Below are 13295 nucleotides of genomic sequence, written 5' to 3'. Positions count from 1 at the left end.
TACAATTAAAATGAATCCAAGACCGAATATCGTTTTGTCATGAATAAACTTAAACTTCGTATCAATTCTAAGCTGTTTCCAACACGCTTAATACGAGATATTGATGACTTTAAATGTTGATCCCGATGAAATTGAAAAATATTTATAATTTTCAATACAAAATTCAAAAATTTTAATCGTTTTCCTGTAAAATTTAAAATTTACTGAATTCCTTTTATATATTTTTTATATAGTATGTAACTCATTTATTTTAAAAAATATTATTTCGAAATTTCAATCCAACCAATCCTTCATATATTGGCATTTCGTTGGTGTTACGTCACCAAACGATGAGCAGTTTTTAATAACTGGACATATACCACAAGGCATTTGCACTAAACCGGGTGGGGCCAAGGGGGAATTTATAGCTCGATATACTCTACTTCCATCTGACATCAAGATTTTTTCAGCATTCCCATCATATACAACGGTTTTGAGAATAGTTTCTAAATCATCTTCATCCAAATTTACCTACAAATGAAAATTAAAACGCCATAAAATATGAATAACAATTTCAAGTGAAAAATCTCTTTCGCTCTGTAAATATTATCCTACGCATAAATTTATCCATGAAAATATATAACTACTTACTTTACTAATACCCAAATCTGATATGAATTTATGAACTTCTTTGACGGTACAACATGACATTTGTTTAAATGCTAATGGACCCTCACGCTTCTTTTCAGCATTTTCACGTTTCATTTGTAAAAATCGTAAACATTGTTGATTTAAAACATCAACAAATTCAGCTTCAAAATCTTGGTCTTGGTACCAGGCACCTCCGGTAACTGAACGATCCGGTTCAAGATTGTAAAGCATATATACTTTCTTTTTGCTGGCCTATGAATTGAACAAAAATGTGGAATAATGCTATTTTCATTTTTGCAAAATTAAGTATACTCACATTTACGGATTTCACGGCTTTTATCAATTTCTTTGTTTCCAAATTTTTGAGGATTTTATTTAGTTGGGTCATATTTAAATTCGACTGTATACGAATATCTCTTATCCATATGCCTTTACTACCGCCTTCCTCAATAATACCATATACAATTTTTTCTTCATTGTCAGCATCTTTTGGTAGAGCACTCTTTTTCGGATCCTTTGATCTGTAGACAAGTTTATCACCCTTTTTTAGCACTTCAATGGATCCTTGTTTTAATAGCTTATTTAGTCCTTCCACACGTACAGCAGCTGTTATATCTGGCAAATTTTTCTCTAAATCCTCATTATTGGCCCCGGCTGGTATTCCCTGAATAATAGCCAAAATCTGATGGGATATATCATCGCCTGACATTATGCTGAAACGAAAAACGCAATATGTTAGGAACCTTAGATTCACCATATTAGAATAAAAAGAAATCAAGTTTTGTTTTAACATAACGCTCATATAGACCAATAATACCTTTTTCGAATTTATAGACGATTTCCAATCTGGAGGTCTATTTTTAGGGATGGAGATATTATAGAATACGAATCATTTCATTGAAATAATTATATAAATTCCACAGGAAATTCCAAAGCCTCTTCATTGTGAGGTAGTAGATATAGACATCTACTCTAGTCGGATCCATATACCATGGCCGACACAAGAATTCTCCTTTGAAATAGCTAAAAAAATTCCTAATTACGATAAATATTCCTATGCCGAAAAAGGCGTCATTCGGGCATAAGAAGCTATATCGGATGGTAACAAAATAATCCAATTTCCCACTTATAATTTAAATGAAAACATCCAAAGAAAACTTGTCTCTCATTTTAAAACTAGAGAGAGATATTTACAATGTCTCTTCAATAAAAAGTCCTATTTTTAAAATATCCGAATACAAGAGCTCTCCATTGTGAGGTATTAGCTATAGACCTCGGTCCCATATACCGGGACTGATACAAGAAGTCTCTTTCTCTAAGAATTTTAATAATAGTTTTTTCAGTTATGTCTTGCTCATAGAGATATTTTAATACTAATACTAATTTTATTATTTTGTGGCATTTTTAGTTTGTTCAAATCACATCATTATTGATGTTATTTAATTGCTCCATTTCAATTTGTAGCTTTTTTGCTTGTAAAGCTGTCAAAAACTTTTGTAGCTTAAAATATTCTGCTCTTTGCCGGTAATACTCAGTCTCTGCTGCCACAAGTTCCTTATCTAATTGAATTCTTCTTTTCGATTTGGGAGAATTCGATATTTTAGGTGGAGCCCACGAATCATTGCTGTTATCATCGCAGACAGGTTGTTCAAAACCCACATAATCTACCATACACTACAAAACAACAAATGTTATTGCAAGCAACCAACTATCCAAAATCCAATTATACCTCATCTTCGGCTTCAAACATGTCATCTGTATTTAAATATTCCTCATCTACGCCATCACCATCATAGTTATCAATATTATCCTCCGGGTGTTTTTCTTCTCTGGTCTTAGTTTGGTAATTACGTTCTATTTTTATTTTCGCTACTGGCATTGGGGAGTACGTTGAAAGATTTCTTAGCAATAACTTCATACGTTCCTGGTTTCGTGGTAACTGAAGTCCTTTAATGGTCGCATCTAGCTCATGTTTTGACTTCAAATGGCTTAGAATATTTCCTGTAGTGCCTTGATAGTTTTGTTCATGTCCACACATACGGCATCGAACGCGATCACGGCTTAACTTCTCAAAGAAATGCCATACTAAACTGCGCTTCCTGGGACGAAGGCTATCATCGTATTCATTTTCGCTCATATTGCGTTACACCAGTACAAAAAAAACAGCAAGTAATGGTAAATTGTTTGTCTTTTTCCAGTTATTCTAGACCCTAGAGTATTATTTGGCCATCAAGGTATTAGGCCAAAGTTATTTTTTGTATACAGTTCTCCAACAAATAGTTATGAGCTGGTACCTAAAATTCTTCTCGCGACGTTACACACTGTCAAAATGATAGAGCAACGAAAACTTTGAATTTAGATAGTTGGCAAGACTACTTCCATAACCACTCACATGTCATAATCATACCGTCAACAACAAAAATAACAACCAAGACTCCGTAAACAGTACAGTACAGAATAAACCTGCGTGAAGTTAGCGACGTCGCTAACTTTCGATAACAGGGTTATCGAAAAAATAACAGGGTGACACAGAGACGACAAAAACTGAATTAATATGAGACGGACAGACAGAATATTTAATGAAATTTATGTATATCCGTGCTTAAAAACAACGATTTTTACACAGAATATGGTAGAGAACATCTTTACCTACAATTTAATGTGCCACATGTGCCTGTTCAATGTTATTTAGCTTGGTTATTACTGGGTACTGGTGGTCAGGACACTATTTCCCATGTGGAGTCCAGGAATGGACTTCGTACACAAAAGTGACAACGGATATTGATAGAGGACATCAATACCTACAATTTGGTATACCACATGTATCTGGGAAACGCCGAGTGTAGAACAACATTTTCCAGAAACTGTTGGACGCACTGGTGGTCAGGACAGTATTTCCAGCGCTGAGGCCAGGAATGGACTTCGTACACAAAAGTGACAACGGATATTGATAGAGGGCATCAATACCTACAATTTGGTATACCACATGTATCTGGGAAACGCCGAGTGTAGAACAAAATTTTCCAGAAACTGTTGGACGCACTGGTGGTCAGGACAGTATTTCCAGCGCTGAGGCCAGGAATGGACTTCGTACACAAAAGTGACAACGGATATTGATAGAGGGCATTAATACCTACAATTTGGTATACCACATGTATCTGGGAAACGCCGAGTGTAGAACAAAATTTTCCAGAAACTGTTGGACGCACTGGTGGTCAGGACAGTAATTCCAGCGCTGAGGCCAGGAATGGACTTCGTACACAAAAGTGACAACGGATATTGATAGAGGGTATCAATACCTACAATTTGGTATACCACATGTATCTGGGAAACGCCGAGTGTAGAACAAAATTTTCCAGAAACTGTTGGACGCACTGGTGGTCAGGACAGTATTTCCAGCGCTGAGGCCAGGATTGGACTTCGTACACAAAACTGACAACGGAACTTGGTAGAGGACATCGATACCTACAATTTGGTATACCACATGTATCTGGGAAACGCCGAGTGTAGAACAAAATTTTCCAGAAAATGTTGGACGCACTGGTGGTCAGGACACTATTTCCAGCGCTGAGGCCAGGAATGGACTTCGTACACAAAAATGACAACGGATATTGATAGAGGGCATTAATACCTACAATTTGGTATACCACATGTGTCTGGGAAACGCCGAGTGTAGAACAAAATTTTCCAGAAACTGTTGGACGCACTGGTGGTCAGGACACTATTTCCCACGTGGAGTCCAGGAATGGACTTCGTACACAAAAGTGACAACGGATATTGATAGAGGGCATCAATACCTACAATTTGGTATACCACATGTGTCTGGGAAACGCCGAGTGTAGAACAAAAATTTCCAGAAACTGTTGGACGCACTGGTGGTCAGGACAGTATTTCCAGCGCTGAGGCCAGGATTGGACTTCGTACACAAAACTGACAACGGAACTTGGTAGAGGACATCGATACCTACAATTTGGTATACCACATGTATCTGGGAAACGCCGAGTGTAGAACAAAATTTTCCAGAAACTGTTGGACGCACTGGTGGTCAGGACAGTAATTCCAGCGCTGAGGCCAGGAATGGACTTCGTACACAAAAGTGACAACGGATATTGATAGAGGGTATCAATACCTACAATTTGGTATACCACATGTATCTGGGAAACGCCGAGTGTAGAACAAAATTTTCCAGAAACTGTTGGACGCACTGGTGGTCAGGACAGTATTTCCAGCGCTGAGGCCAGGATTGGACTTTGTACACAAAACTGACAACGGATATTGATAGAGGGCATTAATACCTACAATTTGGTATACCACATGTGTCTGGGAAACGCCGAGTGTAGAACAAAATTTTCCAGAAACTGTTGGACGCACTGGTGGTCAGGACACTATTTCCCACGTGGAGTCCAGGAATGGACTTCGTACACAAAAGTGACAACGGATATTGATAGAGGGCATCAATACCTACAATTTGGTATACCACATGTGTCTGGGAAACGCCGAGTGTAGAACAAAAATTTCCAGAAACTGTTGGACGCACTGGTGGTCAGGACAGTATTTCCAGCGCTGAGGCCAGGATTGGACTTCGTACACAAAACTGACAACGGAACTTGGTAGAGGACATCGATACCTACAATTTGGTATACCACATGTATCTGGGAAACGCCGAGTGTAGAACAAAATTTTCCAGAAACTGTTGGACGCACTGGTGGTCAGGACAGTAATTCCAGCGCTGAGGCCAGGAATGGACTTCGTACACAAAAGTGACAACGGATATTGATAGAGGGCATCAATACCTACAATTTGGTATACCACATGTGTCTGGGAAACGCCGAGTGTAGAACAAAATTTTCCAGAAACTGTTGGACGCACTGGTGGTCAGGACACTATTTCCCACGTGGAGTCCAGGAATGGACTTCGTACACAAAAGTGACAACGGATATTGATAGAGGACATCAATACCTACAATTTGGTATACCACATGTATCTGGGAAACGCCGAGTGTAGAACAAAAATTTCCAGAAACTGTTGGACGCACTGGTGGTCAGGACAGTATTTCCAGCGCTGAGGCCAGGAATGGACTTCGTACACAAAAGTGACAACGGATATTGATAGAGGGCATCAATACCTACAATTTGGTATACAACATGTATCTGGGAAACGCCGAGTGTAGAACAAAACTTTCTAGAAACTGTTGGACGCACTGGTGGTCAGGACAGTATTTCAAACGTTGAAGCCAAAAATAAACATTAAACACGAAAAGGAAAACATAACTTAAAATGGGATTTAATAACTTAAATTCTTTCATATGTACAAAGATCATTTATTACATATTTACAATTAATATCATGTTTTTTCTTTTCAATAATTATTGTTATGACATGTCGATCGTGCAAAGGGTGCATATTTAAAGCACGTGTTTCGTAAGTTATCTTGGTAACTCTGCTAAAAGTGTTATAACACATAACAAAATGGCGGACTGGTGTATAACAGATTCCATGGCATATGTGTGTAAGGTAGTTGCACTTAAAGAGCTCATTACACATATTTTTGTTTTCATTAAAAATGTAGATTATTAATTGCACATAAAATAATAAATTCATTAAAAATGTAGATTATTAATCAAACATAAAATAAATAAATTGATTTATAGGAAGAATAAAATACTTCCTGTGAAAATTGAACAAAATTGTACTTCACATTTTGAGATTTGGACAAAGCGTTGTTAAAACTAGGAAAATTTATTGCCTTGGTGTACTTTATAACTACAACTCAAGAAATTGTACTCTCTCATAGAAGAAAAACTGAACCAAATGTAAAGGAAAAACTATTAGCGCCAAATCATTACCATTTTTACCATACAGTAGTTCTTTTTGACAACTTTTGGGAACCGTACTAAAAAATTCTTTTGCTTTAGTTCATATTGAACTTATATGTACGGTCATTGAACTTTATATCCACGTTTGGTTCATAAAATGTTTGATACATACTTAAAACAAGTAAAAAATCATTGGGCTGTTTAAAATTTCCAAAACATTATAAAATTTAACTACAAACAAATAATTTCTTTGCACTACAAATAAGTTAAAAATAAGTTGTTTTGCTAAGACAGCTTAAATTTACAAATAAAAAAATTATTAACAATGTGAACGTAGTATGATTCTACGTTCACATTGTGATTGAAATCTTTCGTTTTCGAGAATTTTGCCTTTCAATACAAAAGTGAGATATCAAATTATATAAACATTCATATCTAGTGTGAACATAGTACAGTAGTACGTCCTCATTGCAATTTTACTTTTTCGAGATTTGCAAATAGCATTTTCATATTAATACTATGTTCACATTATATGTCTATAGACATATAATGTGAACATAGTATTAATATGAAAATGCTATTTGCAAATCTCGAAAAAGTAAAATTGCAATGAGGACGTACTACTGTACTATGTTCACACTAGATATGAATGTTTATATAATTTGATATCTCACTTTTGTATTGAAAGGCAAAATTCTCGAAAACGAAAGATTTCAATCACAATGTGAACGTAGAATCATACTACGTTCACATTGTTAATAATTTTTTTATTTGTAAATTTAAGCTGTCTTAGCAAAACAACTTATTTTTAACTTATTTGTAGTGCAAAGAAATTATTTGTTTGTAGTTAAATTTTATAATGTTTTGGAAATTTTAAACAGCCCAATGATTTTTTACTTGTTTTAAGTATGTATCAAACATTTTATGAACCAAACGTGGATATAAAGTTCAATGACCGTACATATAAGTTCAATATGAACTAAAGCAAAAGAATTTTTTAGTACGGTTCCCAAAAGTTGTCAAAAAGAACTACTGTATGGTAAAAATGGTAATGATTTGGCGCTAATAGTTTTTCCTTTACATTTGGTTCAGTTTTTCTTCTATGAGAGAGTACAATTTCTTGAGTTGTAGTTATAAAGTACACCAAGGCAATAAATTTTCCTAGTTTTAACAACGCTTTGTCCAAATCTCAAAATGTGAAGTACAATTTTGTTCAATTTTCACAGGAAGTATTTTATTCTTCCTATAAATCAATTTATTTATTTTATGTTTGATTAATAATCTACATTTTTAATGAATTTATTATTTTATGTGCAATTAATAATCTACATTTTTAATGAAAACAAAAATATGTGTAATGAGCTCTTTAAGTGCAACTACCTTACACACATATGCCATGGAATCTGTTATACACCAGTCCGCCATTTTGTTATGTGTTATAACACTTTTAGCAGAGTTACCAAGATAACTTACGAAACACGTGCTTTAAATATGCACCCTTTGCACGATCGACATGTCATAACAATAATTATTGAAAAGAAAAAACATGATATTAATTGTAAATATGTAATAAATGATCTTTGTACATATGAAAGAATTTAAGTTATTAAATCCCATTTTAAGTTATGTTTTCCTTTTCGTGTTTAATGTTTATTTTTGGCTTCAACGTTTGAAATACTGTCCTGACCACCAGTGCGTCCAACAGTTTCTAGAAAGTTTTGTTCTACACTCGGCGTTTCCCAGATACATGTTGTATACCAAATTGTAGGTATTGATGCCCTCTATCAATATCCGTTGTCACTTTTGTGTACGAAGTCCATTCCTGGCCTCAGCGCTGGAAATACTGTCCTGACCACCAGTGCGTCCAACAGTTTCTGGAAATTTTTGTTCTACACTCGGCGTTTCCCAGATACATGTGGTATACCAAATTGTAGGTATTGATGCCCTCTACCAAGTTCCGTTGTCATTTTTGTGTACGAAGTCCGTTCCTGGCCTCAGCGCTGGAAATACTGTCCTGACCACCAGTGCGTCCAACAGTTTCTGGAAAATTTTGTTCTACACTCGGCGTTTCCCAGATACATGTGGTATACCAAATTGTAGGTATCGATGTCCTCTACCAAGTTCCGTTGTCAGTTTTGTGTACGAAGTCCAATCCTGGCCTCAGCGCTGGAAATACTGTCCTGACCACCAGTGCGTCCAACAGTTTCTGGAAAATTTTGTTCTACACTCGGCGTTTCCCAGATACATGTGGTATACCAAATTGTAGGTATTGATGTCCTCTATCAATATCCGTTGTCACTTTTGTGTACGAAGTCCATTCCTGGACTCCACGTGGGAAATAGTGTCCTGACCACCAGTGCGTCCAACAGTTTCTGGAAAATTTTGTTCTACACTCGGCGTTTCCCAGACACATGTGGTATACCAAATTGTAGGTATTGATGCCCTCTATCAATATCCGTTGTCACTTTTGTGTACGAAGTCCATTCCTGGCCTCAGCGCTGGAATTACTGTCCTGACCACCAGTGCGTCCAACAGTTTCTGGAAAATTTTGTTCTACACTCGGCGTTTCCCAGATACATGTGGTATACCAAATTGTAGGTATCGATGTCCTCTACCAAGTTCCGTTGTCAGTTTTGTGTACGAAGTCCAATCCTGGCCTCAGCGCTGGAAATACTGTCCTGACCACCAGTGCGTCCAACAGTTTCTGGAAATTTTTGTTCTACACTCGGCGTTTCCCAGACACATGTGGTATACCAAATTGTAGGTATTGATGCCCTCTATCAATATCCGTTGTCACTTTTGTGTACGAAGTCCATTCCTGGACTCCACGTGGGAAATAGTGTCCTGACCACCAGTGCGTCCAACAGTTTCTGGAAAATTTTGTTCTACACTCGGCGTTTCCCAGACACATGTGGTATACCAAATTGTAGGTATTGATGCCCTCTATCAATATCCGTTGTCACTTTTGTGTACGAAGTCCATTCCTGGACTCCACGTGGGAAATAGTGTCCTGACCACCAGTGCGTCCAACAGTTTCTGGAAAATTTTGTTCTACACTCGGCGTTTCCCAGATACATGTGGTATACCAAATTGTAGGTATTAATGCCCTCTATCAATATCCGTTGTCACTTTTGTGTACGAAGTCCTTTCCTGGCCTCAGCGCTGGAAATAGTGTCCTGACCACCAGTGCGTCCAACAGTTTCTGGAAAATTTTGTTCTACACTCGGCGTTTCCCAGATACATGTGGTATACCAAATTGTAGGTATTGATACCCTCTATCAATATCCGTTGTCACTTTTGTGTACGAAGTTCATTCCTGGCCTCAGCGCTGGAAATACTGTCCTGACCACCAGTGCGTCCAACAGTTTCTGGAAAATTTTGTTCTACACTCGGCGTTTCCCAGATACATGTGGTATACCAAATTGTAGGTATTGATGTCCTCTATCAATATCCGTTGTCACTTTTGTGTACGAAGTCCATTCCTGGACTCCACATGGGAAATAGTGTCCTGACCACCAGTACCCAGTAATAACCAAGCTAAATAACATTGAACAGGCACATGTGGCACATTAAATTGTAGGTAAAGATGTTCTCTACCATATTCTGTGTAAAAATCGTTGTTTTTCAGCACGGAAATACATAAATTTCATTAAATATTCTGTCTGTCCGTCTCATATTAATTCAGTTTTTGTCGTCTCTGTGTCACCCTGTTATTTTTTCGATAACCCTGTTATCGAAAGTTAGCGACGTCGCTATCTTCACGCAGGTACAGAATAATCATATTTTCCCTTCGAAATATTTACAATGCCACTTACCGATAATGAATTGGATGCCGATGAGACGTTCAATATCAGTGAAAATAATTTCGAACGAATTCAAAACAAAGCATCAAAGGTAAAACTCAAAAAGGATTCTCACTTATAACAATTCACATGCGAATAAAGGTTTCCAACAAATGAATTGTGACACGAGTTGCCAAAGTTTTTTTATTATTTATATTTACCGGCATCTTTTCTCACCGGGGAAATAGGCATAATACCCCAATTATATGCTAAATGCCGGTAAAAAATTAAAGTTTCACAAGCCGAAACTAAAATTAAAAGTGCAAAAAAGCAAATATCTGACATTTCTTTGCAAAACATGGCATGGAGGCATCAATTCAATAACTTTACGTTTTTTTAACTTACATAAAATACTATACAATAACAATCACCTGTAAAACGCATATTTAACACCGACCTAGCAAAAACTTGGTAGATAGTTGGGGGTGCAAAACTGCCCATAACCTTAACAAATTCGTCTCACACTCTCATAATTACCATTTTTATAATACGCAAAGTTACATAGAACACTTTCCATGCGTAAAAATTCAATAGTTGGTGCAAAGTATATCAACATCTATTAGTAGGGTATCTGAATCTGTCCGAGAATACATCTTTCACATTATTCTTTGTCTTTTTATTTCTAGATCGGTTATGCTGATGGTGTTACTGACGGGCGTGATAGTGTATTTCAAACAGGTTTTGACTTGGGATATAAAGACGGCTTACGGACTAGTTTTGAAATTGAAAAATATCGCCACTTTTTTGGAAATATAAATACAGAAAAATTGAATGATGTATGTTCTGATATAATGTCTGAGAAAGAAACATATGAAGAACTTCCAGAAAATCGTGTCAAATATTCGCATCATTTCCAATATTTAAATCATAAAGACGAGCCGCTTACTAAAGTGTCACAAATCCAACATGAATATGTCAATGATCTAATGGAGCGATATGAGCTAAAAATGCCAAATGCTTCGGCTTTATTAAGAGCGCACTGCAGTACAAATTAACATAAAAGTTTTGAATGGATTTTTAGTTTTTTTAACTTTAATTTAAATTACAATGTAAATTAGTATGTATGTAAATATATTTGCATGTAAGAATGACAGACATTTACAAATAAAGTCCTTCTGGTGTTCCCTCCTTTTTGCGATAGAGAACACTTTCTTTTGATTTCTTAAAATCTTCGTTGGTGACTTTCATACGTCGCTCACGCAAAGCCATCAAACCAGCCTCCGTACATATGGCCTTGATATCGGCTCCTGATAAATCATCCTTAGCCATAATCAATTCGCTTAGATTGACATCCTCGGCAAGTGTCATACGAGATGTGTGAATATTGAATATACGGCGTTTGGTTTTTTCATCAGGCAGGGGAAATTCAATTTTACGATCGATACGTCCAGGACGAATAAGAGCTGGATCCAAGGTTTCAATCCTATTCGTAGCCATGATAACCTTGCAAAATATCAAAAATGTTAGTATATGTTGGATATTCTTAATTTTCTACATACCTTAACATCACCTCTGGAATCGAAACCATCCAGTTGATTCAGCAGTTCTAACATAGTTCTCTGAATTTCTCGTTCACCACCGGAATTTGAGTCGTAACGCTTTGTGCCTACTGCATCGATTTCATCAATGAACACAATGGAGGGAGCATGTTCTTCTGCAACTCGGAAAAGTTCTCGAACTAATTTAGGGCCATCGCCCAAGTATTTCTGAATTAATTCAGAACCGACGACACGCAGGAAAGTAGCCGACGTTTGATTTGCTACGGCCTTGGCTAGCAAAGTCTTACCAGTACCAGGAGGACCGTACAAAATTACACCTTTTGGCGGTTTAATACCCATTTCTTCATAGTACTCAGGATGTGTTAGAGGTAATTCCACAGATTCTTTTATTTCCTGAATCTGCGTATCTAATCCACCAATATCAGCATATGTTTCTTGTGGTGCCTTCTCTAACTTCATAACCGTAACCATAGGGTCTGTGTCATCACTAAGAACACCCACAACAGCATGAACTTTGTGATTTAAGAGAACAGAGCAACCAGGCTCCAATTGATCTTTATCAACAAAGGACAGTATACTAACATAATGCTCAGAACCAACACTTGTAGACACAATGGCATGGTTATCATCGATAATCTCTTCTAAGTTGCCCACTGACATCGGGGTTCCTCTCAAGTCATCGACCTTGGAACGTTCTTCCTCATTTTTCTCGTCTTGGGGTTTAAGTCTTTCCTGATTGCGTATGAATTCTTCCTCCATCATAAGATAATCCTTTATTCTTTCCAATTTCAGTAACTTCAAGCGACATCTTGTATGTGGAGTTACTTGCGGCAATTTCATGGCCGCATCTGGACCCTTGGAACGCTTCTTCTTCTTTCCTACGCGTGTTGGAATTGGAGGCTCATACTTCTTCTTTTTGTCTTTGTCATCTTTTTTGTCTCCTGACCCGCCTTGCGCTGATTGGTTTTGACCCTAAAAATATATGTAAAACATTCAGTATATTTTTTTTAGAATTATTTGTTAATATAGTTATTTACCATAGTGAGTGGTAGATATTTAACAATTCGTAATTTATTACTATCTTTTTATCGTTTACTTGATGTTTAACTTGCAAAATTGTTCGGCTTGCAAGTCATGTACAGATACCAAAGTAGCAATGGTTATCTGCCTGCGTCAGTTAAATTTTATATACGGCGTCGATTGTTTTTAATTAAAAGATTATAGTGTGTACACACTTTTTGCCTAATGACTAAAAGGCAACCCTAAACAATATATTCAATATGGTGCATATCGCCGCAAAGTAAAACTTCTCCATTGCATTGGAATTAGATTTTTTAAATATTAGAGTTTGAAATGGAACCCTAAAAATTGCAGAACAACTTAAGTGCAACACAAAACGAGTCGTTATAAATTTATACACACATCTTACCGAGTTTCTTTTGACATTGGGCATCGCATTTGACATCGCTCGTTCTTACCTTGTGGCTTTTAGTGTGAATAGCGTGGCTG

The 13295-nt window shown here is 36.8% G+C and overlaps 3 protein-coding genes across 4 annotated transcripts; 1 reads left to right on the top strand and 2 right to left on the bottom strand.

Annotated features, from left to right (window-relative positions):
- Positions 1-208: 208 nt before the first annotated feature.
- On the bottom strand, positions 209-10399 carry Polr3F (RNA polymerase III subunit F). 2 transcript variants are annotated; one of them, XM_075292636.1, is made up of 4 exons: positions 10261-10399; positions 947-1343; positions 631-882; positions 209-510 (listed from the first exon to the last, which is right to left on the bottom strand). In XM_075292636.1, exons 2-4 carry the CDS (start codon positions 1337-1339, stop codon positions 274-276), a joined length of 882 nt encoding a protein of 293 aa, XP_075148751.1. In that variant the 5' UTR covers positions 1340-1343; positions 10261-10399; the 3' UTR covers positions 209-273. The 2 variants fall into 2 exon arrangements, with proteins under 2 accessions (XP_075148751.1, XP_075148752.1); XM_075292637.1 differs by lacking the exon at positions 10261-10399 and adding an exon at positions 1448-2014.
- LOC142222480 (uncharacterized) lies at positions 2992-11432 on the top strand. The gene is made up of 3 exons (XM_075292638.1): positions 2992-3080; positions 10214-10339; positions 10914-11432. The coding sequence occupies exons 2-3, from the start codon at positions 10250-10252 to the stop codon at positions 11280-11282; spliced, it is 459 nt and encodes a 152-aa protein (XP_075148753.1). The 5' UTR covers positions 2992-3080; positions 10214-10249; the 3' UTR covers positions 11283-11432.
- Rpt2 (26S proteasome regulatory subunit Rpt2) lies at positions 11225-12979 on the bottom strand. The gene is made up of 3 exons (XM_075292635.1): positions 12824-12979; positions 11787-12758; positions 11225-11730 (listed from the first exon to the last, which is right to left on the bottom strand). Exons 1-3 carry the CDS (start codon positions 12824-12826, stop codon positions 11386-11388), a joined length of 1320 nt encoding a protein of 439 aa, XP_075148750.1. The 5' UTR covers positions 12827-12979; the 3' UTR covers positions 11225-11385.
- Positions 12980-13295: the final 316 nt, after the last annotated feature.

The sequence above is a fragment of the Haematobia irritans genome, chromosome 1 (assembly GCF_050003625.1).
Source record: "Haematobia irritans isolate KBUSLIRL chromosome 1, ASM5000362v1, whole genome shotgun sequence".
Lineage (NCBI taxonomy): Eukaryota > Metazoa > Arthropoda > Insecta > Diptera > Muscidae > Haematobia > Haematobia irritans.
Note: the sequence above shows the minus strand (reverse complement) of the source record. Positions and strands in the feature narration are given on the sequence as shown.